Here is a 27,500-nt window from a genome sequence, read left to right on the forward strand (position 1 = left end):
AGAAGCTGTTTCAGAGTCTGTTGGTCTGAGATATGATGCTCCTGGAACATCTGCCAGACTGCAGCAGAATCAACACTCTGTGGCTGAGGTCCCTAATGATCTTCCTGGCCTTCCTTCCACACTGAGGTCCCTAATGATCTTTCCTGGCCTTCCTTCCATGCTGAGGGGTGTAAATGTCCCTGAGGGCAGGCGGCGTACCCCCGGTGGTCAGGGCCCTAACCAGGGTCTGAGTTTTAGTGAGCTAATCTACTGCATTTCTATACCATTTAGAGAACAGCAAGAACAAGCCAAAATGACTCCAGCCATGATCACAATGGCTGCTGTCGCTTCATCCACCTCAGTCCATCTCCAGACACACAGCCTCTTAGCTATACTGTTAGCCCGATACACATTAACTCAGCACTCGGATTAAAAGTTATCATTGAATACGTACAGAGGGTTCTGCACTTTATTAGCAAAAAGTAATCATATGAGTTTGCTTTACAGAACTATTTATTTAGCAGTTTTACAGCTAACTGGTTTAAAAGAAATTTTACGGTTGTTTAAAAGAGAACATTACAGTTTGATTATGTTCCTGCTGGCCAATTAGCAGTTTTAAAGCTAATTTCCAGCACTTCTAAACATTTTCCCATGACTAATGCCATGTTACTATGATATCTGAGTGAGAGTGACAAACAAAATCAATGAGGGGCCCCTGGAGGTCAGGGCCCCTGGAGGTCAGGGCCCCTGAAGGTCAGGCCCCCTGGAGGTCAGGCCCCCTGGAGGTCAGGCCCCCTGGAGGTCAGGCCCCCCTGGAGGTCAGGCCCCCTGGAGGTCAGGCCCCCTGGAGGCCAGGGCCCCCTGGATGTCAGGCCCCCTGGAGGCCAGGGCCCCCTGGAGGTCAGGCCCCCTGGAGGTCAGGCCCCCTGGAGGTCAGGGCCCTTGGGCTTGCCCTGCGTGCTCGGTCGGTATTTCAGCCATGATTACTACAAGTGTAGGTAGCTGGGCCGACTAACCAGATGTATTTAAGTGACATATAGAGTAAAACATGTAAAGAGGAAAACTAATGATGCACAAGTAAGTTTCAAAATGGCACCTTGTCTGACTGTAATTTGAGACCCCAACCGAGTTCCCCCACAAAATGTAAAAAATCATACGGTGTGTAATTACGGCCGGTGTTACGTTGGGCTGGCGATCGAGGGCGGTGCAGTTGCCGTACCAGGCGGTGATGCAACCCGACAGAATGCTCTCAACGGTGCATCTGTAGAAGTCTGTGAGGGTCTTAGGGGCCATTTGCAAATGTCTTTAGCCGACTGAGGTTGAAGAGGCGCTGTTGTGCCTCCTTCACTACAATGTGATGAGACCATGTCAAGGTCCTCTGTGATGCGAACGCTGAGGAACTTGGAAGGTTTTGACCTTTCCCACTGCAGCCCTGTCGATAGAGATGTGGGCGTGCTCTTCCTTCTGTCTCCTGTAGTCCAAAATCAGCTCCTTGGTTTTGTCGACGTTGAGGGAGAGGTTATTGTCCTTTCACCTCTCCACCAGGGCTCTAACCTCTAACCCTGTAGGCTGTGCCGTCGTTGTTGGTGTTCACTACCACTGTCGTGTCCACAGCAAACCTTTATCGTTCAGGTCCAATCTTACATCCAATACCTGGCATAGAGAGTTCTTGACTGATTTAGTTACCCAGTCGTGGGTGAACAGGGAGTACAGGAGGGGGGGTGAGCACACGCCCCCGTGTGGCAGAGGTGTTGTCACCTACCACCTAGGGTCGGTCCCGTCAGGAAATCCAGGATCCAGTTGCACATGGAGGAGTTCAGAACCAGGGCCTGAGCTCAGTGACGAGCTTGGAGGGTTTACTATGGTGTTGAAAGGCTGAGTTGTAGTCAATGAGCAGTATTCACATAGGTATTCACATAGGTATTCCTCTTGTCCAGGTGGGCAGCGTGGAGATCATTTTGGACGCTGTTCAAGTTGTGTCCGGTACGGTGGAGCTGATATGGTCCTTGACTCTTAAAGCACTTCATGATGACAGAGGTGAAGCTACAGGGTGATCGTCATTTGTTTCAGTCAGCTTGTTTAGGCACAGGAACAATGGTGGACATATTGGGGACAGTTGACTGGGATAGGGAGAGATTGAATATGTCTGTGAACACTCCTGCCAGAGGATCTGCACATGCTCTTAGGACGTGGCTCGAGATGCCAGTTTACACGCTTGAAGGATTTACTCAAGAACCCACAATCCTCTTGGGCCTGCGTCGGTGGTCGGTGTGGTTTTTCTCGAAGCATACAAAATAAAATAATGTTTTCCCAGCAAACCAGGAACATTCCCAGAACATTAGCTAAGATTCCATTAGGTTCTAGGTTTGGGTTTTTATCTAACATTAGGATGATAACATCCCCAAAACATTGAGAGAATGCTTTTGATAACCAAATATTTGTATTTATCAAATAAATGTCTAAATTGAAATATTCTCCTAACATTCACTAAGATGTTGTACACAACATCGGTAACAACTATTACAGAACATTGTTCAGAAGTTCTCATTTTGTTTCCAGGTTATGTAATAACACAATGTACCAGGAACGTTTTCCCAGCAAACCAAAATTGGTTCTGTGAAAGTAAAAAAATGTCACCCGATATAATTAGAGACGTTTGATATGGTCCCCCCTGGTTTATTTTATATCTCTATGGGTTAGTTACTGTATGTCCAAGAAGGTTAAAAAGGACACATCAAATTCCTGATTCACCATACTGCCATGGCTATATAGTGAAAAAATAAGTTGTAAGATAGCTTCCCTCGTGGAACAGACGAAAACAAACCTGGTTTGGGAACCAAACATTGCAGCTTCAAACCCAACATGTGTCAACATATGATGTGTATAAAATATGGTTGTGATTGTATGGTTACATTTAAATGCTGTTGAAATGTTCTGTGAATGAAATGAGAATGCCATGTGTCTCTATATCATCTACAAGACAGTCCTCAAATGTGAATTGTCATTCAATCTGGAGAGAAACTTCATGGGGACGTATTCCAACCTGATTTAATTTGCATGCTGACAATGATGTGGTGATATTAGGTAAAGCTTATATATATATCTATATAATATATTTTCTAAACGTTCTTGAAATGTTCAGAGGACCTCCAAGAAAACGTAAAATGTAGATTTCGTGAACACACTGTAAATTGAATATTATGTTTAACCTGAAACAAATATGCTATGAACTTCTTACAACATTAAGGGAATGTCCTGTGCAGCCTAACTTTGTAACTTCACACAATCTAATTAAATGTTCTGGGAACCTTTAAAGAACTCAGAATCGCTCTTCTGTCAACATTCTTGCAACATCAAAGGAATGTTTTGTGTCCCCTGATACAAACATTATCTGAATGGCAGCGCAACTGGACAGCTTTAGTGTTTTGGGAATCTCTTCTCATGTTCCCACAATGTTCCCACAATGTTTTAGGAACTTTTAAAGAACAAAAATGTGTTCTGGGAGTGTTCTTGCAAATGTTTTTTTGCAACCTAATAGAAACATTTTGAAAAGCAACACAACTGTGTTTTGGGAACATATCTCGTGTCATGTCCACACAATGTTCCCAATACCTAATGAAACATTCTGGGACACTTTAAAGAACAGACGAAATGTGTTCTGGGAACGTTCTTGTCACATCATGTTAATATTTGTTTTGCACCGTAAAATAAAAATTTTAGAATCATCCAACTGGACAGTTTTTGTGTTTTGGGAACATATATTTTGTGGTGTCCCCACAATGCTCTCAGCAGACTGTTCCCACAACGCAGTGAAACATTCTGGGAACATTTCAAGAAGAGATTAAATGTTTTATTCACCCTAAAATAAACATTGTATAATTTTTATTTATTTATTTATTTATTTAACCTTTATTTAACTAGGCAAGTCAGTTAAGAATGATTCAATCTTGCAAACTTTCAGTTACTAGTCCAACGCTCTGACCACTAGGCTACGCTGCCGCCCCTCACAACTAGAATCATCCGCACAACTGGACAGTTTTTGTGTTGTGCATAACATATTCTCCCTCCACCCTCTGGTGGTATGGATGACTTGTAATTCTGTCTCCAGAGAAACTTATATTCCGATAAAGGTCAGTTTTATTAAATTACTATAGGAGGAATGATGTGTTTCTGTCTGGGGTCAAAATGACCCCAAAGAAATTATTTAAAAGTCCATACTGACACAGAAACACTGAGGAAAGATTAAAACACTGAGGAAAGATCAACTATTTCTGTAGTATTAGTTAATGAATCAATAAGGCCCGAGGGGTTGTGGTATATGGGCAATATTACCACAGGAACGACGCAACGTGGAGTGCCTTGACACAGCCCTTAGCCGTGATACATTGGCCATACATCACAAACCCCCAAGGTGCCCTATTGCTATTATAAACTGGTTACCAACGTAATTAGAACAGTAAAAATACATGTTTTGCCATACCTGTGGTCTACGGTCTGATATACCACAGCTGTCAGCCAATCAGCATTCAGGGCTCGACCCACCCAGTTTATAGTAAGGTGTAACTAACTTTGTGTATACCAAAATGCTGTGTTCAGTTAGACTAGTCATTCCACTAGATGGTACTGCTGCTGTCATAAATACAGAGCACAGGAAGAAATGCATGTATGTCTGGAATATACCATCAGAACTACACAGTACAATCAGAACTACACAGTACAATCAGAACTACACAGTACAATCAGAACTACGCAGTACAATCAGAACTACGCAGTACAATCAGAACTACACAGTACAATCAGAACTACACAGTACAAACAGAACTACATAATACAATCGGAACTACACAGTACAATCAGAACTATACAGTGCAATCAGAACTACACAGTACAATCAGAACTACACAGTACAATCAGAACTACACAGTACAATAAGAACTACACAGTACAATCAGAACTACACAGTACAATCAGAACTACACAGTACAATCAGAACTAGACAGTACAATCAGCTCTACACAGTACAATCAGAACTACATAGTACAATAAGAACTACACAGTACAATCAGAACTACACAGTACAAACAGAACTACACAGTACAATCAGAACTATACAGTACAATCAGAACTACACAGTACAATCAGAACTACACAGTACAATCAGAACTATACAGTACAATCAGAACTACACAGTACAATCAGAACTACACAGTACAATCAGATCTACACAGTACAATCAGAACTACACAGTACAATCAGAAATATATCAAATACACTGAATGGACAAAACCTGTTCTTTCCAGAACAGACTGACCAGGTGAATCCAGGTGAAAGATATGATCCCATATTGATGTCACCTGTTAAATCCACTTCAATCAGTGTAGATAAAGGGGAGGAGACGGGTTAAATAAGGAGTTTTAAGCCTTGAGACAATTGAGACATGGACTGTATATGTGTGCCATTCAGAGGGTGAATGGGCAAGACGAACGATTTAATCTCCTTTGAACAGGGTTTGGTAGTAAGTGCCAGGCACACCGGTTTGAGTGTGCCAAGAACTGCAACGCTGCTGGGTTTTCCACGCTCAACAGTTTGCTGTGTGTATCGAGAATGGTCCACCACCCAGCCAACCTGACACAACTGTGGGAAGCATTGGAGTCAACATGGGCCAGCATCCCTGTGGAACGCTTTCGACACCTTGTAGAGTCCACGCCCAGAGGATGGAGGCTGATCTGGGGGCGAAAGGGGGTGCAAGTCAATATTAGGAAGGTGTTCCTAATGTTTTGTACACTCAGTGTATATTTGAAATAAAACCTACGTTACTGTATTTACAACCCTCTCCACAGTACCACCAGAAATATACATTTCAAAACATATTTCAAATAAATGCACATTAACATATTTACAACTTTTAACATTTCATAGTTTTTGTAAGATACTCTCAGATTCCACTGTCCTTCGTGAAACACGGTATGTAGCTTTGAAGCGCAGGTACGACTCCAGACACCTGATAGCCACATCATCCACCTCAGGGTCAAACTTGTTAGCGATGAGGTGGTGATGTTGTAGGAGCCACCTGAGATCTCCAGCCCCGTAGACACAAATGGACCTCCTGTAGACACCCGAGCAGGGTGGATATGGGGCTCCGTTCCTCACATCTCCTTCCAGGGAACGCCACTTCACAATGCGCGCAATGGCGTTCATGTCTGATTCATGGTACTTGATGTGCGGAGGGTTAGATCCTGGCACAGAGGGCATGCGCTGCAGGGTGGCCCACAGGTGTTCATCAGGACTGTAGGTGTCCTTCTCCCACTCCAACAGCGCCCGGACCTCCTGAGACTCCATCACGTGACGGACAAAGGCCCTGGACACCAGGAAGTAGGCGTTGCCAGAAAACATGGGGGTGCTGATTGGAGGAGGGCTCTTCCTAACGTTCGTCTTGACCACCATGTTGCTGGTGATTTTGTGGTGAAACTGCCATCTGCTGTTTTTATAGTCGTCGGTGGTCTCTGACTCCATGCTGTTCCTCCCGTTCTGCAGCTTGAGGGCCTGAACCATCTCAGCGTTGGTCTTAATGGGGAAGTCTGTTCCACAGGTGTTGATCAGGTACCTCCACTGGACAGGTGACTTCAGGAGATCCTCCATACAGTTCAGATCAGCCTGCACTCTGGACCAGGAGGCGTATACCACATTCTCTAACTTACTGGCCACAAACACATTAGGCAGACAGGACACGATAGCCCTCACTGCCGTCCTGAAGGCCTCCGAGGACTTCTGGTCGATGTGGACGCAGTACACGTTCTGAGGAGTGTACAGGGCACGCAAGAGCCGCTCAAACATCTCAATCTTGTCGTGGATGACCATGGAGTAGGCGATGGGGAACTCCTTCTCCTCCTGACTGAGAGGAACGGTGATGAACTCTCTTTCTGTGACGTACCTCTGACAGTCCTGAGTCACGTTGTGGTAGAAGGCCTCTGACAGCAGCTGCTGTTTCTTCATGGTCTTCAGCAGGAGGCTGAGCTGCTTCCTCTCCAGACCCTGCAGGTCTCCCTGGATGATGGCTGAGCAGGCCGGCAGGTCGGCAGCGTAGTCCGGGGGCAGGAGGTCCAGAACGGGGAGAGGACTCCTGTCAGAGCCCGGCGGGCGTCTGAGAGCGGCCCACAGGAGCAGAGAGACGGATCCACTCAGGAGGATCAGAGATAAGTTCTTGAAGAATCTCTGAGACCTGGACAACCGAACAGAAGCCATGACTAGTCCATATAATCTTTCTATGTCAGGGTTCTCCTCACAGAATGGAAGAGTTGCACTACGCCACCTTGTGGACTGGTTGCGCCACTGTCATAAAAAAAAACATTATTTGTAATCATTTAAGGCCTGTTACCACACCCGAATGGAGTATTTCTTTGCTTTAGAGTGCAGGAAATGTCCTCCATCCCGCTGTACTCAGTAGCACCTCTTTGTTAAAAAAAGATCCCTGGGAGAACCCTGTATGTGGTATTGCCTTTGTGGTATTAGTATCTATCAACACCACAGCTGAGGAGGAGGAGTTGCACACTGCTGGGCAACAGAAAGATGTGTCTCACCAGCACCTCACAGCTCAAATAAATGACACACACCTCTCACACACCTCTGTTTAAAAGGAACAGGTGGAATCATTAACTCTAGTGGGCGTTGTCTGTGGGCATGGTGTAAACACTAGGCTACCCTGCCGCCACCATGTTAGAACTGCCAGGCGTACAGTCCTAACATGGCTGAGCCTCTCACGTTAAACAGCTGTCTGTCCTCTTGGCCATGTTCTGTTATAATCTCCACCCGGCATAGCCAGAAGAGGACTGGCCACCCCACATAGCCTGGTTCCTCTCTAGGTTTCTTCCTAGGTTTTGGCCTTTCTAGGGAGTTTTTCCTAGCCACTGTGCTTCTATACCTGCATTGCTTGCTGTTTGGGGTTTTAGGCTGGGTTTCTGTACAGCACTTTGAGATATCAGCTGATGTACAAAGGGCTATATAAATACATTTTATTTTATTTGATTTAGCTTTGAGGCGTGGGTCAAAGCAGCCTCATAAACGTGTTGAGTCAGACGTTCACCTTGCCGTACACAGTTGAAATATCTAGCCCATACATTTTGAAATATCTAGCCCGTACATTTTGAAATATCTAGCCCATACATTTTGAAATATCTAGCCCGTACATTTTGAAATATCTAGCCCATACATTTTGAAATATCTAGCCCGTACATTTTGAAATATCTAGCCCGTACATTTTGAAATATCTAGCCCGTACATTTTGAAATATCTAGCCCGTACATTTTGAAATATCTAGCCCGTACATTTTGAAATATCTAGCCCGTACATTTTGAAATATCTAGCCCGTACATTTTGCACACAATATTTTATATACAGGAGGTTTTTAAAAAATGTGGAAAAAAAAATGTCACAGTCCTATTGACTAACATGGTAGACTTCATATTACCAGACCACAACAACATCCCACCGCTGCTTTGACCATTCACGTCAGATAGGCACATTATTTTAATATTGAAATCATTTTACTTCCGTTCCATGAAATCCTTCAACATTTCACAATGTCACCTTTATCCACACATATTTTGTCTGGTGTGGTGCAGAGGAACAGGGTTTGAACAGGTGTACAGGGGTTAGATGACAGCTGTCCGTGGTTAAACATGGTGTTTTATCACGTCCTGGTTGCAGGTTAATATCCGTGACAAACATCCTAGACTCATTTTCCAACTCGTACAGCAAACACAGCCAGGTCTCAAAGGCAGAGTTGAGGCTGAGATGAATTTTTATAAAATTCATGATTGATGTTGAACATCGGTGTTATGGAGCTCCGTTGATGTCAGATAGGTACATTATTTGAATATTGAAATAATTGAGTCCTTGTACATGTCACCTGTTTCCATCCGTTCAGAGCCATGTTTTTAGAGAGTTTAGGTCAACTTTTAGAATGTAGAATGTTGTTATAATTCTAGACATTCCGTTTTATAGTGTGGATGTATGAAGGACTCGTGGAATGACAGGAAAATGATTTCCTATTTTATTTACAATTTCTTTGAACATCAGTGTTGAACCTCCATTGACATCAAATAGGTAGTTAAAACTTGTTCACGCTACCACATTCCCCAAGGGGTACCCCCCCCCCGCTCAACTGAAACAGTGGCGCACAGAATGCAAAAATATTCTTAGAAATATTTAACCTCCACACATTAACAAGTCCAATAGCTCAAATGAAAGATAAACACCTTGTTCATCTACCCAGCAAGTCAGATTTCTAAAATGTTTTACGGCGAAAACATAGCACATACTTATGTCAAACCACCACCAAAGATACGGCTAATTTAAATAGCCATATTTGTGAACAAAAGATGTAATCACAAAAGCAGGATTAAAAGAAAAATAATTCACTAACCTTTTGAAAATCTTCATCAGATGACAGTAATAGGACATGTTATACAGTACATTTATGTTTTTTTCAATAATATGCAATTTATATCCATAAATCACTGTTTACATTGACGGCCATGTTAAAAAAATGCTACTCAAATGTCTGGAGAAATTATGATAACTCCGCCAGATAACAGAAATAAACATCATAAACTTTGATAACTCCAAAAGATAACATCATAAACTTTGACTAAATATACATGTTCAAAAATACATATAGTTACCTTTGATGGTCTTCAATCAGAAAGATACACTCGAGAGCATCCTGGCGGGCTGTATCACCGCTTTGGTGTGGCAAACTGCAAAACAATTCCCCTCAACAGACAAAGGCTCTCCAGAGGGTAGTGAGGTCTTCATAAATTGACACTGCCTGTTTGTCATCACATTTGCATTTCAAAGCTTACACGTTACAGGCCATCAGATGTTAAACAGTTAAAAAATGCTACTCAACTGTCAATGACACTGACTTACTCCAGCCACTTTAATCATGGGAATTGATGGGAAAAAGTGGGTAAATATATCACTAGCCACTTTAAACAATGCTACCAATAATGTTATTACCCTACATCATATGCATACGTTGTTATACTTGAAAGATACATCCTTCTTAATGCAATCGCTTTGTCACATTTATTTTTAACGTTACAGAAATCGTTCATTTTTCAATAATCTGAGGAACTAGAAGCACAAGCATTTTCTACACTCGCATTAACATCGCTCAGACATTAGCAAATTTTTCCGCTATGTTGGAGTCAACAGAAACACAAATTTACCACGTAAATATGAGACGGCTTTGATGGTCTTCAGAAATCAAAATTACCACGTAAATATTCCCTTACCTTTGATGGTCTTCGATCATAAGTCGTGTAAGGAGTCATACTTACCAAAAACTGCGTTTGGTTTTCAAGTCTGTGTCTTTGTGTTCTCAAACGCGACAAATTCCGGCTGAAATGCAGCCAAAATTCAAGGCGTTGCGCATCAAAACTTCAAAATTACATATTATATGTTGACTAAACTGGTCAAACTAAGTGCAGAATCAAACTTTAGGATGTTCTAAACGTGCAAAACAATTCTCAACTCGAACAGACAAACCGGTATTGTGTAGTGATTCCTGGAACAAAGGGAACTCCAGGCGCAAAACGCGCATGAAAATGCATGTGTTTTCACGTGACACCAATGCTTTTGCCCGCCAACGGGTCAAAGCACGCGCGATTCTCACAATGAAACGCCCTATTGAAAGAAGACATCTCGCTGAAGAGATAGAAACTGTTCCCAGATCCGTAGCTGGTGGGAAGGGTGGGGGCGATGACGTCAAAGTTGGCCCAAATTTCCTGATGACAGAGAGAGTTTGGGAGAATGGCTGCCCTGTGAGTTCTGCTTTACATACAGACATAATTTGAACGGTTTTAGAAGCTTTAGAGTGTTTTCTATTCAATAATAATTATTATATGCATATACAGTGCCTTGCGAAAGTATTCGGCCCCCTTGAGCTTTGCGACCTTTTGCCACATTTCAGGCTTCAAACATAAAGATATAAAACTGTATTTTTTTGTGAAGAATCAACAAGTGGGACACAATCATGAAGTGGAACGACATTTATTGGATATTTCAAACTTCTTTAACAAATCAAAAACTGAAAAATTGGGCGTGCAAAATTGCGGCCCAAAGGGCGTGTCACATTTTCTGGCCTAAAGACGGGTTAGTTGACAACGTTATAAAAACACGAGATCGCCAGCTTGTATTCCTGGTCCAACGCTCTTACCACTAGGCTACCCTGCCGCCCCAATGAGGCCCCACTGGTTCGTTCAGCCATTCCTATGTGGAAAATAAATGGGGAAAGAATGGAATTTAGGAATAAATGCTGAAAATAAGGTCTGAGTTTATAAAGGCTGAGGAGATCTTATACGGTTTGTTCTATGAGATAATAGCAGTCAGTTAACACGACCTTTATGAATTATGAATCTTGTTTTGATTACATAAATGCTCCAAAATTCACAAAAAGTGACATGATCTCTTGGAGATTATCTCGTAGAACAAAACGTCTAAGCCTGTGAACCAAAGACCTTAGTTTAGGCGTTTATCCCAAAACCCTCCAAAAAAACGCCATTCGTTTCCCCATAGCCTTTGTCCAACGAGCCACGGCAGAGTTAGTGCCTACAGAAAGACGCCATGACTGTGGCTCTCCATGGGGCAGAAGTCCGTGTGTTGTGATTCTGTTCGGCCAGATAGCTAGTAACATTGACAAGAAGCTGTCGTGTGGGGAATCGTACTGTAGGTGGCTCGTTTCGTCTCGTTTCGGGCTGTTTTCATCTTGTTCTTGACAACATGTCTCGTGTTGTCTGATGTCACGTCTATGCTAATAGAAAGGGTTGAGGGATGGAGAGAGAGGGAAAGAAAGCAGTGAGAGAAGGCAGTAGGCCGAAACTACAAGCTGTAACTGAGGCAGGAAGAACTACAAGCTCTAACTGAGGCAGGAAGAACTACAAACTGTAACTGAGGCAGGAAGAACTACAAACTGTAACTGAGGCAGGAAGAACTACAAACTGTAACTGAGGCAGGAAGAACTACAAACTGTAACTGAGGCAGGAAGAACTACAAACTGTAACTGAGGCAGGAAGAACTACAAACTGTAACTGAGGCAGGAAGAACTACAAACTGTAACTGAGGCAGGAAGAACTACAAACTGTAACTGAGGCAGGAAGAACTACAAACTGTAACTGAGGCAGGAAGAACTACAAGCTCTAACTGAGGCAGGAAGAACTACAAGCTCTAACTGAGGCAGGAAGAACTACAAACTGTAACTGAGGCAGGAAGAACTACAAACTGTAACTGAGGCAGGAAGAACTACAAACTGGAAATGAGGCAGGAAGAACTACAAACTGGAAATGAGGCAGGAAGAACTACAAACTGTAACTGAGGCAGGAAGAACTACAAACTGTAACTGATATCAAAGGCAGGAAGAACTGCCCACTAGTAGGCTTGGGTGATATACCATATACCGGGGTATTTCGAAATACTGACGGTATGTGCGTGCTACTCCACTGCTTATATAAATGATATGCAGATCAGGGCTCCAGCCATGCATTTGATTTGCTAACTTGCCAAGTGGCTAAATGTCAAGATCAAATTTCTTGGTTACAGCAGAGATATTCAACCCCCTCCTGGATCAAGTTCCCTGTTGCCTAAATTGTTAAGTGAAAAGCGCCCCTTGTGTATAATTGCGGTAATAACGTTACCGTGGTATGGTACAGAAACGGTATGATGGTATGAACATCTCTCTTCCCGCTCTCTCCCCACCTTCTCTCTGCTCTCTCCCCTCTCTCCCCACCCTCTCTGCTCTCTTTCCTCTCTCTCTCCTCTCTCCCCCTCTCTCCTCTCTCCCCCTCTCTCCTCTCTCCCCCTCTCTCCCCCCCCCTCTCTCTCTCCCTCCTTCCCCCCTCTCTCCCCCCTCTCTCTCTCCTCTCCCCCCCCCTCTCCCCTCTCCCTCCTCTCTCCCTCCTCCCCCCCCCCTCTCTCTCCTCCCCCTCTCTCTGCCCCCCCCCCTCTCTCTCTCCTCTCCCCCTCTCCCCCTCTCTCTCTCTCTCTCTCCTCAGCACCTCCAGATGACGGTGCAGGCCCTGCAGGATGAGCTGAGGACTCAGAGAGATCTGAATCAGTTGTTCCAGCAGGACTGTAGTGGAGGGAGACCTGGAGAACCTCTGTCATTCGAACCCACTGAGGAGAACTTCCACAGGCTCCAAGCTGAACACCAGAGACAGGTGAGGTCTAGTTTCATAAAGCTGAGTCCTGATCTAGGATCTGTTCATATATAATCTAATCAGCACTCCTATTCAGAGATACTTTCTGGATAAGGGCCCAGGTCTATTTTCACTTTTAATTTAAAAAAACGAGTTTGTCCATTTAAGTACACAGAATGGAAATGTGTCTTTGGCGCTCTGGTTTCCAGTGAAAGGTTAAAAACAGATGTAAATGTTCACTGTGTGTTTTCTATGTCAGTTCATCAGAGTCGTATTTAGGATTCTGTACTTTATACAACATCATGTTGTTAACACCATTTCATTTGTCAGAAGGCATAATAATAATACACTATTCCATTTCATTTGTCAGAAGGCATAATAATAATACACTATTCCATTTCATTTGTCAGAAGGCATAATAATAATACACTATTCCATTTCATTTGTCAGAAGGCATAATAATAATACACTATTCCATTTCATTTGTCAGAAGGCATAATAATAATACACTATTCCATTTCATTTGTCAGAAGGCATAATAATAATACACTATTCCATTTCATTTGTCAGAAGGCATAATAATAATACACTATTCCATTTCATTTGTCAGAAGGCATAATAATAATACACTATTCCATTTCATTTGTCAGAAGGCATAATAATAATACACTATTCCATTTCATTTGTCAGAAGGCATAATAATAATACACTATTCCATTTCATTTGTCAGAAGGCATAATAATAATACACTATTCCATTTCATTTGTCAGAAGGCATAATAATAATACACTATTCCATTTCATTTGTCAGAAGGCATAATAATAATACACTATTCCATTTCATTTGTCAGAAGGCACACTCATCTGAATAACTTGAGGAATGTAATGCTAATGGACATAAAACAGTACAACAAGTATATAGAAATAACTAACCTCATTTAGAAATATCACTATCACGTCATGTTTCCCCTACGGGTATCAATAAAGTTAATTGAATCGAAAGTGAATTATTGTATATAAATAACGTTTGATTGAATCTAATCTCTAGGCGAACTAAGTTAATTTAGAAATAACACAAACATGCTGAGAAGTAGCTTGGATTCAGGAGTTGACATTTACTGAAAGGAGGTGTGTTGTGTTCTCCCATTAAATTGAATTGAATTGAATCTTACTATTAAAAATCAAATCAAATCAAATTTTATTTGTCACATACACATGGTTAGCAGATGTTAATGCGAGTGTAGCGAAATGCTTGTGCTTCTAGTTCCGACAATGCAGTAATAACCAACAAGTAATCTAGCTAACAATTCCAAAACTACTACCTTATAGACAGACACAAGTGTAAGGGGATAAAGAATATGTACATAAAGATATATAAATTAGTGATGGTACAGAGCGGCATAGGCAAGATACAGTAGATGGTATTGAGTACAGTATATACATATGAGATGAGTATGTAAACAAAGTGGCATAGTTAAAGTGGCTAGTGATACATGTATTACATAAGGATGCAGTTGATGATATAGAGTACAGTATATACGTATACATATGAGATAAATAATGTAGAGTATGTAAACATTATATTAGGTAGCATTGTTTAAAGTGGCTAGTGATACATGTATTACATAAAGATGCAGTAGATGATATAGTAATGTAGGGTATGTAAACATTATATTAAGTGCCATAGTTTAAAGTGGCTAGTGATACATATATTACATAAAGATGCAGTAGATGATATAGTACGTTTCAGGAGAAGACCCAGATGCAGACACTGTTAAAATAACAAAAGTTTATTACAGATCAGAGGTCAGTAATCCAGAATAGAGTCCATAAGGTACAGAACAGCAGGCAGGCTCAGGGTCAGGGTAGACAGAATGGTAAAAACTGGGAAAACTAGAAAACAGGTACTAGAAAATGCACGGCCCCAATGTGTAGGAATAGTTAGGAACTAGAAAAAGATAGGAGCAAGGGGAAAACGCTGGTAGACTTGACAAACAAAACAAACTGGCAACAGACAAACAGAGAGCACAGGTATAAATACACTGGGGATAATGGGAAAGATGGGCCACACCTGGATGGGGGTGGAGACAATCACAAAGACAGGTGAAACAGATCAGGGTGTGACACTTTCCTCTAGGCCTAAGAGATTAATGCAGTTGTATTTAGTTTCATCTAACCTCTTGGCCAAGGAAAATACCATTCTGTTGAATTGTATTGAATGTAACCTCTAGGCCAAAGAGATGAATACTGTTTGGTTGAATTGTATTGAATGTAACCTCTAGGCCAAAGAGATGAATACTGTTTGGTTGAATTGTATTGAATGTAACCTCTAGGCCAAAGAGTTGTTCCTCCTGAGGAAGACGCTGGAGGAGATGGAGTTGAGGATCGACAGTCAGAAACAGACCCTGGGGGCCAGAGACCAGTCTATCAAGAAACTACTGGAGATGCTGCAGAGCAAAGGTATGGTGGGGTACAGACACACACACACACACACACACACACACACACACACACACACACACACACACACACACACACACACACACACACACACACACACACACACACACACACACACACACACACACACTCTTAAAAGCATCACTATTCCAGGTCTGTCAGCCAAGGCCTCAGAGGAAGACCATGAGAGGACCAGGAGACTGGCTGAGGCTGAGATGCACATCCACCACCTAGACAGTCTACTGGAACAGAAAGACAAGGAGACCAATGCCCTACGAGAGGTGAGGGTGTGTGTGAGGGTATGGGGGAGAGGGGGAGAGAAGGAGAGAGCGAAACAGAGGAGGGGAGGGGAAATAATTAATTCATAACTCCATGGTTACCACAGAGTTTCTCCAGAGTGTCGTTATGTGCTGGTCACACTCATGTAAACATCACTCTGTTACCACAGAGCCCCACAGCTAACTGAATTCATTACAGCTCTGTTACCACAGAGCCCCACAGCTAACTGAATTCATTACAGCTCTGTTACCACAGAGCCCCACAGCTAACTGAATTCATTACAGCTCTGTTACCACAGAGCCCCACAGCTAACTGAATTCATTACAGCTCTGTTACCACAGAGCCCCACAGCTAACTGAATTCATTACAGCTCTGTTACCACAGAGCCATAGACAGATAGACAGACCTCACCTTTACATGGACAGCTCTGTTACCACAGAGCCCCACAGCTAACTGAATTCATTACAGCTCTGTTACCACAGAGCCATAGACAGATAGACAGACCTCACCTTTACTATAGACAGACCTTACCTTTACCATAGACAGACCTTACCTTTACTATAGACAGACCTTACCTTTACTATAGACAGATCTTACCTTTACTATAGACAGACCTTACCTTTACTATAGACAGATCTTACCTTTACTATAGACAGATCTTACCTTTACTATAGACAGATCTTACCTTTACTATAGACAGACCTTACCTTGCCAGAACGACACCAGAGGAGAAAGAGGAGAAAGTCAGAGAGTCAGTCTGATCAGCATTCAGACCCACACTTTGACAGGATGGGAATCTCCTCCCCTCCCTCCCTTCCTCCCTCATTCCGTGGTTCTGTATTCTGGTCAGGCAGTAGCACAGACACCCATTAACCTCCTCCAGCCTCAGAGGAACTGTAGGACCACTCTGACACCTAGTGGGGAGAGGAGGAACTGCACCAGTTTCACCACAACACCAGTTTTTCATAACAGCTTTGGTTGTCTTGAGAATACATCTACCAAGTGTAAATGAAGTACACCCCTGTTAAATAAACACGGTTTTCCCCAGTGATGAAATGGGGAAAGAGTTTGGGAAACACGGCACTAAAATAAGCTACTTTAAGCTACTTATATAAGCTGAGAAAAAATATTTGTCTTTGTCTTCATGACTGTAATGACCAGACAAGACGTCATGCTGTGAGCCCAGAACAGCCCTCATTCCACCCACTGCTAACCATCAGATCAGTGTCTAGAGGCATTCAACTCTGTGTGCCACATCTGTGTTGCCCGGGGAACCTCATACACAAGGACAGCCCTATCATCTATCCCATAATAGCACTGCTTTAGTTCCAGTAGGAATGACTCATCTCCACTGAACCATATTGCTCATGACACAGAAAAAAAGAGAGAGACAGAGAGACAGAGAGAGCGAGAGACAGAGAGAGAGAGACAGGGAGAGAGAGAGGGAGAGGGAGGGAAGGTGTCAGGGAGAGAGAGAGGGAGGGAAGGTGTCAGGGAGAGAGAGAGGGAGGGAAGGTGTCAGGGAGAGAGAGAGGGAGGGAAGGTGTTAGTGAGAGAGAGAGAGGGAGGGAAGGTGTCAGGGAGAGAGAGGGAGGGAAGGTGTCAGGGAGAGAGAGAGGGAGGGAAGGTGTTAGAGAGAGAGAGAGGGAGGGAAGGTGTCAGGGAGAGAGAGGGAGGGAAGGTGTCAGGGAGAGAGAGAGGGGGGAAGGTGTTAGTGAGAGAGAGAGAGGGAGGGAAGGTGTCAGGGAGAGAGGGGGAGGGAAGGTGTCAGGGAGAGAGAGAGGGAGGGAAGGTGTCAGGGAGAGAGAGAGGGAGGGAAGGTCCTCCAGTGAGAGAGGGGGAGGGAAGGTGTTAGTGAGAGAGAGAGAGGGAGGGAAGGTGTCAGGGAGAGAGGGGGAGGGAAGGTGTCAGGGAGAGAGAGAGGGAGAAGGTGTCAGGGAGAGAGAGAGGGAGGGAAGGTGTTAGTGAGAGAGAGAGAGGGAGGGAAGGTGTCAGGGAGAGAGAGAGGGAAAGGTGTTAGTGAGAGAGAGAGGGAGGGAAGGTGTCAGGGAGAGAGGGGGAGGGAAGGTGTCAGGGGAGAGAGAGGGAGGGAAGGTGTCAGGGAGAGAGAGAGGGAGGGAAGGTGTCAGGGAGAGAGGGGGAGGGAAGGTGTCAGGGAGAGAGAGGGAGGGAAGGTGTCAGGGAGAGAGTGAGGGAGGGAAGGTGTCAGGGAGAGAGAGGGAGGGAAGGTGTTAGTGAGAGAGAGAGAGGGAGGGAAGGTGTCAGGGAGAGAGGGGGAGGGAAGGTGTCAGGGAGAGAGAGAGGGAGGGAAGGTGTCAGGGAGAGAGAGAGGGAGGGAAGGTGTTAGTGAGAGAGAGAGAGGGAGGGAAGGTGTCAGGGAGAGAGAGGGAGGGAAGGTGTCAGGGAGAGAGAGGGAGGGAAGGTGTCAGGGAGAAAGTGAGAGAGGGAAGGTGTCAGGAGAGAGAGAGAGGGAGGGAAGGTGTCAGGAAGAGAGAGAGAGGGGGAAGGTGAGGGAGAGAGAGGGAGGGAAGGTGTCAGGGAGAGAGAGAGGAAGGGAAGGTGTCAGGGAGAGAGAGGAGGGAAGGTGTCAGGGAGAGAGAGAGGAAGGGAAGGTGTCAGGAGAGAGAGAGGGAGGGGGTGTCAGGGAGAGAGAGAGAGGGAGGGAAGTGTCTGGGAGAGAGAGAGGAAGGGAAGGTGTCAGGGAGAGAGAGGGAGGGAAGGTGTCAGGGAGAGAGAGAGAGGGAGGGAAGGTGTCAGGGAGAGAGAGAGAGAGAGGGAAGGTGTCAGGGGAGAGAGAGAGGGAGGGAAGGTGTCAGGGAGAGAGAGAGGGAGGGAAGGTGTCAGGGAGAGGAGAGAGAGGGAGGGAAGGTGTCAGGGAGAGAGGGAGGGAGGGATGGTGTCAGGGAGAGAGAGAGGGGGAGAGAGGGAAGGTGTCAGGGAGAGAGAGGGAGGGAGGGAAGGTGTCAGGGAGAGAGAGAGAGGGGGAAGGGAAGGTGTCAGGGAGAGAAAGAGAGGGAGGGAAGGTGTCAGAGAGAGAGAGGGGGAAGGGAAGGTGTCAGGGGGAGAGAGAGGGAGGAAGGGAAGGTGTCAGGGAGAGAGAGAGGGAGGGAAGGTGTCAGAGAGAGAGAGGGAGGAAGGGAAGGTGTCAGGGAGAGAGAGAGGGAGGGAAGGTGTCAGGGAGAGAGAGAGGGAGGAAGGGAAGGTGTCAGGGAGAGAGAGAGAGGGAGGGAAGGTGTCAGGGAGAGAGAGGGAGGGAAGGTGTCAGGGAGAGAGAGGGAGGAGGGAAGGTGTCAGGGAGAGAGAGAGGGAGGGAAGGTGTCAGGGGAGAGAGAGGGAGGGAAGGTGTCAGGGAGAGAGGGGGAGGGAAGGTGTCAGGAGAGAGAGAGGGAGGGAAGGTGTCAGGGAGAGAGAGAGAGGGAGGGAAGGTGTCAGGGAGAGAGAGAGGGAGGGAAGGTGTTAGTGAGAGAGAGAGAGGGAGGGAAGGTGTCAGGGAGAGAGGGGGAGGGAAGGTGTCAGGGAGAGAGAGAGGGAGGGAAGGTGTCAGGGAGAGAGAGAGGGAGGGAAGGTGTTAGTGAGAGAGAGAGAGGGAGGGAAGGTGTCAGGGAGAGAGAGGGAGGGAAGGTGTCAGGGAGAGAGAGGGAGGGAAGGTGTCAGGGAGAAAGTGAGAGAGGGAAGGTGTCAGGGAGAGAGAGAGGGAGGGAAGGTGTCAGGGAGAGAGAGAGAGGGGGAAGGTGTCAGGGAGAGAGAGGGAGGGAAGGTGTCAGGGAGAGAGAGAGGAAGGGAAGGTGTCAGGGAGAGAGAGAGGAAGGGAAGGTGTCAGGGAGAGAGAGAGGAAGGGAAGGTGTCAGGGAGAGAGAGAGAGGGGGGTGTCAGGGAGAGAGAGAGAGGGAGGGAAGTGTCTGGGAGAGAGAGAGGAAGGGAAGGTGTCAGGGAGAGAGAGAGAGGGAAGGTGTCAGGGAGAGAGAGAGAGGGAGGGAAGGTGTCAGGGAGAGAGAGAGAGAGGGAAGGTGTCAGGGAGAGAGAGAGAGGGAGGGAAGGTGTCAGGAGAGAGAGAGAGGGAGGGAAGGTGTCAGGGAGAGTGAGAGAGAGGGAGGGAAGGTGTCAGGGAGAGAGGGAGGGAGGGATGGTGTCAGGGAGAGAGAGAGGGGGAGAGAGGGAAGGTGTCAGGGAGAGAGAGGGAGGGAGGGATGGTGTCAGGGAGAGAGAGAGAGGGAGGAAGGGAAGGTGTCAGGGAGAGAAAGAGAGGGAGGGAAGGTGTCAGAGAGAGAGAGGGAGGAAGGGAAGGTGTCAGGGGAGAGAGAGGGAGGAAGGGAAGGTGTCAGGGGAGAGAGAGAGGGAGGGAAGGTGTCAGAGAGAGAGAGGGAGGAAGGGAAGGTGTCAGGGAGAGAGAGAGGGAGGGAGGGATGGTGTCAGGGAGAGAGAGAGGGAGGAAGGGAAGGTGTCAGGGAGAGAGAGAGAGGGAGGGAAGGTGTCAGAGAGAGAGAGGGAGGGAAGGTGTCAGGGAGAGAGAGGGAGGAAGGGAAGGTGTCAGGGAGAGAGAGGGAGGGAAGGTGTCAGAGAGAGAGAGGGATGAAGGGAAGGTGTCAGGGAGAGAGAGAGGGAGGGAAGGTGTCAGAGAGAGAGAGGGAGGGAAGGTGTCAGGGAGAGAGGGAGGGAAGGAAGGTGTCAGAGAGAGAGAGGGAGGGAAGGTGTCAGGGGAGAGAGAGGGGGGAGGGATGGTGTCAGGGAGAGAGAGAGGGAGGGAAGGTGTCAGAGAGAGAGAGGGAGGAAGGGAAGGTGTCAGGGAGAGGGGGAGGGAAGGTGTCAGAGAGAGAGAGAGGGAGGGAAGGTGTCAGAGAGAGAGAGGGAGGGAAGGTGTCAGAAAGAGAGAGAGGGAGGGAAGGTGTCAGGGAGAGAGAGAGGGAGGGAAGGTGTCAGAGAGAGAGGGAGGGAAGGTGTCAGAGAGAGAGAGAGAGGGAGGGAAGGTGTCAGAGAGAGAGAGAGAGGAAGGGAAGGTGTCAGAGAGAGAGAGAGAGAGAGGGAGGGAAGGTATCAGGGAGAAAGTTTTTATATTATTTAGAGAACAGCAGTAGCTGCTCCTTGTCTTTTCTTAGCAGAACAGTTGTAAGCAGTAAACTCATGAAGATCTCTCTGACCTCCCTGTACCCTTTAAGACTCTCCTGTGACATGCAAGTGCACCCTGTGGGTATGTACATTGCCAATTCCTGAGAAATTAGGCGCACTGTCTGTCTCCTCTCAATTCCAATTCAATTCAAGGGGCTTTATTGGCACGTGAAACATATGTTAACATTGCCAAAGCAAGTGAGGTAGATAATATACAAAAGTGAAATAAACAATAAAAAATGAACAGTGCATTTTACACTCACAGAAGTTACAAAAGAATAAAGACATTTCAAATGTCATATTATGTGTATATATACAGTGTTGTAACGATCACTCTCTCTCTCTCTCTCTCTCTCTCTCTCTCTCTCTCTCTCTCTCTCTCTCTCTCTCTCTCTCTCTCAGTCTCTCTCTCTCTCTCTCTCTCTCTCTCTCTCTCTCTCTCTCTCTCTCTCTCTCTCTCTCTCTCTCTCTCTCTCTCTCTCTCTCTCTCTCTCTGTCTCTCTCTCTCTCTCTCTCTCTCTCTCTCTCTCTCTCTCTCTCTCTCTCTCTCTCTCTCTCTCTCTCTCTCTCTCTCTCTCTCTCTCTCTCTCTCTCTCTCTCTCTCTCTCTCTCTCTCTCTCTCTCTCTCTCTCTCTCTCTCTCTCTCTCTCTCTCTCTCTCTCTCTCTCTCTCTCTCTCTCTCTCTCTCTCTCTCTCTCTCTCTCTCTCTCTCTCTCTCTCTCTCTCTCTCTCTCTCTCTCTCACTCTCTCTCTCTCTCTCTCACTCTCTCTCTCTCACTCTCTCTCTCTCCCCCTCTCTCACTCACTCACTCACTCACTCACTCACTCACTCACTCACTCACTCACTCACTCACTCACTCACTCACTCATTAATAGTGAAAGGCTGTTCCAGGTACTTTATCTGACCCCTCCTCTATAACTCAGACCAATAGTGAAAACATGGTCCAGACCTACTGGACTTTCCTGTGGAACTGAACCGGCTGCAGTGGTTCAGACACAAAGCGTTGGATGGAGAGGACAAACATGTCCACATGATTTGACAAGGATACATCCACATATCACAGAGAGTCTATTTTCTGTTTATGTGAGGAAGAGAATCTATGGGATCCTGTGTGTGTGTCCATGCATTTACTGTGTGTGTGTGTGTGCACTGTACAGTCCATTTCCACCACTGCCCCCAGCACCAGAAGCTCTCTCTCCTTTGTTAGTCCTCTTGTCTTCTCCACTAGAAAGGCTGCCTTAGTTCTCTCTGTAGGACCCTCAGGACAACTCCCATTAGTTCTCTCTGTAGGACCCTCAGGACAACTCCCATTAGTTCTCTCTGTGGGACCCTCAGGACACATCCCATTAGTTCTCTCTGTAGGACCCTCAGGACAACTCCCATTAGTTCTCTCTGTAGGACCCTCATTACATTAATGGTCCTGTATTTAGCTCCATCCATCTTCCCATAAATTTTAACCATCTTCCCTGTCCCTGCTGAAGAAAAGCAGGCCCAAACCATGATGCTGCCACCACCATCTTTGACAGTGGGGATGGTGTGTTCAGGGTGATGAGCTGTGTTGCTTTTATGCCAAACATAACATTTTGCATTGTTGCCAAAAAGTTCAATTTTGGTTTCATCTGACCAGAGCACCTTCTTCCACATGTTTGGTGTGTCTCCCAGGTGGCTTGTGGCAAACTTTAAACGACACTTTTTATGGATATCTTTAAGAAATGGCTTTCTTCTTGCTACTCTTCCATAAAGGCCAGATTTGTGCAATATACGACTGATTGTTGTCCTATGGACAGAGTCTCCCACCTCAGCTGTAGATCTCTGCAGTTCATCCAGAGTGATCATGGGCCTCTTGGCTGCATCTCTGATCAGTCTTCTCCTTGTATGAGCTGAAAGTTTAGAGGGACGGCCAGGTCTTGGTAGATTTGCAGTGGTCTGATACTCCTTCCATTTCAATATTATCGCTTGCACAGTGCTCCTTGGGATGTTTAAAGCTTGGGAAATCTTTTTGTATCCAAATCCGGCTTTAAACTTCTTCACAACAGTATCTCGGACCTGCCTGGTGTGTTCCTTGTTCTTCATGATGCTCTCTGTGCTTTTAACGGACCTCTGAGACTATCACAGTGCAGGTGCATTTATACGGAGACTTGATTACACACAGGTGGATTGTATTTATCATCATTAGTCATTTAGGTCAACATTGGATCATTCAGAGATCCTCACTGAACTTCTGGAGAGAGTTTGCTGCACTGAAAGTAAAGGGGCTGAATAATTTTGCACGCCCAATTTTTCAGTTTTTGATTTGTTAAAAAAGTTTGAAATATCCAATAAATGTCGTTCCACTTCATGATTGTGTCCCACTTGTTGTTGATTCTTCACAAAAAAATACAGTTTTATATCTTTATGTTTGAAGCCTGAAATGTGGCAAAAGGTCGCAAAGTTCAAGGGGGCCGAATACTTTCGCAAGGCACTGTACATTGTCAAAGTATACATATCGAAAAATAAATATAAAATAAAAATATATATTTATATATAAATAAATGGTGGGACCAACAGCAATAATAATAGTAGTAGTGGACATGGGATTACCATTAACTACAACAACAATATTATTGAGAACAACAATACATTAAAGCAATAGTAGTAGACCAGTGTCAACTTGACTCTCTCTCTCTTTCTCTTTCTCTTCTCTGTCTCTGTCTCTGTCTCTCTGTCTCTCTCTCTCTCTCTCTCTCTCTCTCTCTCTCTCTCTCTCTCTCTCCCTCTCTCTCTCTCACACTATGCTGTTGTGTTCTCTCCTGGGCGTGCTAACCACCACTATGCTGCTGTCTACCCTGTCTCTCCTCAGGAGCTGCACCGACGGAGCTATGAAGGAGCCCCTGAATCAGCCAAGACCAAGGCCCTGCAGACCGTCATCGAGATGAAGGTGAGAGAGAGAGAGAGAGAGAGAGAGAGAGGAGAGAGAGAGAGAGAGAGAGAGAGAGAGAGAGAGAGAGAGAGAGAGAGAGAGAGAGAGAGAGAGAGAGAGAGAGAGAGAGAGAGAGAGAGGGAGAGAGAGAGAGAGAGAGAGAGAGAGAGAGAGAGAGAGAGAGAGAGAGAGAGAGAGAGAGAGAGAGAGAGAGAGAGAGAGAGAGAGAGAGAGAGAGAGAGAGAGAGAGAGAGAGAGAGAGAGAGAGAGAGAGAGAGAGAGAGAGAGAGAGAGAGAGAGAGAGAGAGAGAGAGAGAGAGAGAGAGAGAGAGAGAGAGAGAGAGAGAGAGAGAGAGAGAGAGAGAGAGAGGTTGGTTAGAGAGAGTGTGTATGCTCATGTTTCACTTAGAATGCCAAAGTGAGACCGTCATCAAGATGAAGGTGTGTGTGTGCTGAGAGATTGACTTCCTGTACAATGTGGTGAGAGATTGACTTCCTGTACAATGTGGTGAGAGATTGACTTCCTGTACAATGTGGTGAGAGATTGACTTCCTGTACAATGTGGTGAGAGATTGACTTCCTGTACAATGTGGTGAGAGATTGACTTCCTGTACTGTACAATGACTTCCTGTACAATGTGAGAGATTGACTTCCTGTACAATGTACAATGTGGTGAGATTGACTTCTGTACAATGTGCTGAGAGATTGACTTCCTGTACAAGATTGACTTCCTGTACAATGTGGTGAGAGATTGACTTCCTGTACAATGTGGTGAGAGATTGACTTCCTGTACAATGTGGTGAGAGATTGACTTCCTGTACAATGTGGTGAGAGATTGACTTCCTGTACAATGTGGTGAGAGATTGACTTCCTGTACAATGTGGTGAGAGATTGACTTCCTGTACAATGTGGTGAGAGATTGACTTCCTGTACAATGTGAGAAACGGTAATATTACAATGTGAGTCATATGAGTCAACAGTGAAACTCTAACTTACGAGCCTTTTCCCAACTATTCAGAGTTAAAAAGTGTGAAAAACTAGCCAAAAAAATAGGAAATAGTAGGAAATAGTAACACAATAAAATAACTATAATGGTATTTGTTCTACCTTCCTCTCCTCCGTCCCAGGACTCTAAGGTCCAGTCTCTGGAGCGACCTGGACCTGGAGGAAGTGTGTGTGTGTCTAACTGTGTGTGTTCTCTTGTGGTAGGACTCTAAGGTCCAGTCTCCGGAGCGAGGTCTGAGGGACCTGGAGGAAGTGTGTGTGTGTCTAACTGTGTGTGTTCTCTTGTGGTAGGACTCTAAGGTCCAGTCTCTGGAGCGAGGTCTGAGGGACCTGGAGGAAGTGTGTGTGTGTGTGTGTGTGTGTGTGTGTGTCTAACTATGTGTGTTCTCTTGTGGTAGGACTCTAAGGTCCAGTCTCTGGAGCGAGGTCTGAGGGACCTGGAGGAAGTGTGTGTGTGTCTAACTGTGTGTGTTCTCTTGTGGTAGGACTCTAAGGTCCAGTCTCTGGAGCGAGGTCTGAGGGACCTGGAGGAAGAGATTGAGATGTTAAAGTCTAATGGGGCTCTGAGCACTGAGGAGAGAGAGGAGGAGATGAAACAAATGGAGGTGTACAGATCCCACTCCAAGTTCATGAAGAACAAGGTAACAACACTTCACCACCAACTACAGCTGACTCAGTACAGAACTCTGTCTAAAGAGCATGTTGATTATCATTCAGCTTCTGTGACAGATGCATCTGGTCTTCAGTTCTCTGTGTTTTCTAGTGGAACCAGCATCCTGCCCTGTACACTAGAGACAAGCATGTGTTCATCTGGTCTTCAGTTCTCTGTGTTTTCTAGTGGAACCAGCATCCTGCCCTGTACACTAGAGACAAGCATGTGTTCATCTGGTCTTCAGTTCTCTGTGTTTTCTAGTGGAACCAGCATCCTGCCCTGTACACTAGAGACAAGCATGTGTTCATCTGGTCTTCAGTTCTCTGTGTTTTCTAGTGGAACCAGCATCCTGCCCTGTACACTAGAGACAAGCATGTGTTCATCTGGTCTTCAGTTCTCTGTGTTTTCTAGTGGAACCAGCATCCTGCCCTGTACACTAGAGACAAGCATGTGTTCATCTGGTCTTCAGTTCTCTGTGTTTTCTAGTGGAACCAGCATCCTGCCCTGTACACTAGAGACAAGCATGTGTTCATCTGGTCTTCAGTTCTCTGTGTTTTCTAGTGGAACCAGCATCCTGCCCTGTACACTAGAGACAAGCATGTGTTCATCTGGTCTTCAGTTCTCTGTGTTTTCTAGTGGAACCAGCATCCTGCCCTGTACACTAGAGACAAGCATGTGTTCATCTGGTCTTCAGTTCTCTGTGTTTTCTAGTGGAACCAGCATCCTGCCCTGTACACTAGAGACAAGCATGTGTTCATCGACTATTGTGTTCTTGTTACCAATGATTGACTGCTTGTGGAAACTTTTCCAAGGTTATATAGAAAAGACCATCTTGTATGCAAGGTGGTTGTTGATTGGCTGTCCAAAAGCTGGTTACTGATTGGCCCTGTGTTGCCTACATCATGGCTCCTGATTGGTGGTGGTGCTTATCGTCCTGGTAACAGCCAGGTAACTGACTCTCCTGACAGGTAGAGCAGCTGAAGGAGGAGCTGTCTCAGAGAGAGGTCCAGGGGGAGGAGCTTAAGCAGAAGGCTGCCGACCTGCAGCAGGAAGTGTCTGCCGTAAGGAAGGACTTCACCACACAGCGCTCGCTCTCTCTCTTTAACCTGTCAACTCTGACCTTTTAACCTCGTAGAACCTTTCTGACCTCCACAACACAGCAGCTTTGCCTTACTGACCCTCGCTAAAGAGAATACCCATGTGACCGCTGTGAGAGGAAAACCCAGTATGAGGCTAGAGGAACTCAGATAAGTGGTGTGAGAGAAACCCCAGTATGAGGCTAGAGGAACCCCAGTATGAGGCTAGAGGAACCCCAGTATGAGGCTAGAGGAACCCCAGTATGAGGCTAGAGGAACCCCAGTATGAGGCTAGAGGAACCCCAGTATGAGGCTAGAGGAACCCCAGTATGAGGCTAGAGGAACCCCAGTATGAGGCTAGAGGAACCCCAGTATGAGGCTAGAGGAACCCCAATATGAGGCAAGAGGAACTCAGATAAGTGGTGTGAGAGGAACCCCAGTATGTTCACTATTAGAAAAATCTATCAATTCTCAATGAGAGAAATATAGATCCTTCACCTTGAGAGAAACCCAGATAATTGTTGTCTGCAAAGCTTGGACTGCCTCTAGTCCAGCTACTTATTCAGTTATATCAGTGCCGGAAGGAGCTAGACCTGGGCCTGCTAGACCTGAGCCTGCTAGACCTGGGCCTGCTAGACCTGGGCCTGCTGGGCCTGCTAGACCTGGGCCTGCTAGACCTGGGCCTGCTGGGCCTGCTAGACCTGAGCCTGCTAGACCTGGGCCTGCTAGACCTGGGCCCTGGGCCTGCTAGACCTGAGCCTGCTAGACCTGAGCCTGCTAGACCTGGGCCTGCTAGACCTGGGCCTGCTGGGCCTGCTAGACCTGGCCTGCTGGGCCTGCTAGACCTGGGCCTG

The 27,500-nt window shown here is 45.7% G+C and overlaps 2 protein-coding genes across 10 annotated transcripts in view; one reads left to right on the forward strand and one right to left on the reverse strand.

The window, feature by feature from the left end:
- LOC112242229 (ELKS/Rab6-interacting/CAST family member 1) overlaps window positions 1–27,500 on the forward strand; it is a 238,353-nt gene that overhangs the window by 92,565 nt on the left and 118,288 nt on the right. For 6 of the 9 annotated variants that reach the window (XM_042318525.1, XM_042318526.1, XM_042318532.1 and 3 more), the window contains exons 4-9: window positions 13,029–13,193; window positions 15,505–15,631; window positions 15,785–15,912; window positions 23,854–23,931; window positions 25,404–25,559; window positions 26,539–26,631. In XM_042318525.1, the coding sequence (XP_042174459.1) occupies window positions 13,029–13,193; window positions 15,505–15,631; window positions 15,785–15,912; window positions 23,854–23,931; window positions 25,404–25,559; window positions 26,539–26,631 (747 nt within the window). The remainder of the gene's footprint in view (window positions 1–13,028; window positions 13,194–15,504; window positions 15,632–15,784; window positions 15,913–23,853; window positions 23,932–25,403; window positions 25,560–26,538; window positions 26,632–27,500) is intronic. The other 3 variants (XM_042318527.1, XM_042318530.1, XM_042318531.1) reach the window with 1 other exon arrangement.
- On the reverse strand, window positions 5,388–7,556 carry LOC112241320 (beta-1,3-galactosyl-O-glycosyl-glycoprotein beta-1,6-N-acetylglucosaminyltransferase 3-like). Its single transcript, XM_024409441.2, has one exon. It carries the CDS (start codon window positions 7,219–7,221, stop codon window positions 5,893–5,895), a length of 1,329 nt encoding a protein of 442 aa, XP_024265209.1. The 5' UTR covers window positions 7,222–7,556; the 3' UTR covers window positions 5,388–5,892.

This window comes from Oncorhynchus tshawytscha, unplaced genomic scaffold (assembly GCF_018296145.1).
Source record: "Oncorhynchus tshawytscha isolate Ot180627B unplaced genomic scaffold, Otsh_v2.0 Un_contig_1952_pilon_pilon, whole genome shotgun sequence".
NCBI classification, from domain to species: domain Eukaryota; kingdom Metazoa; phylum Chordata; class Actinopteri; order Salmoniformes; family Salmonidae; genus Oncorhynchus; species Oncorhynchus tshawytscha.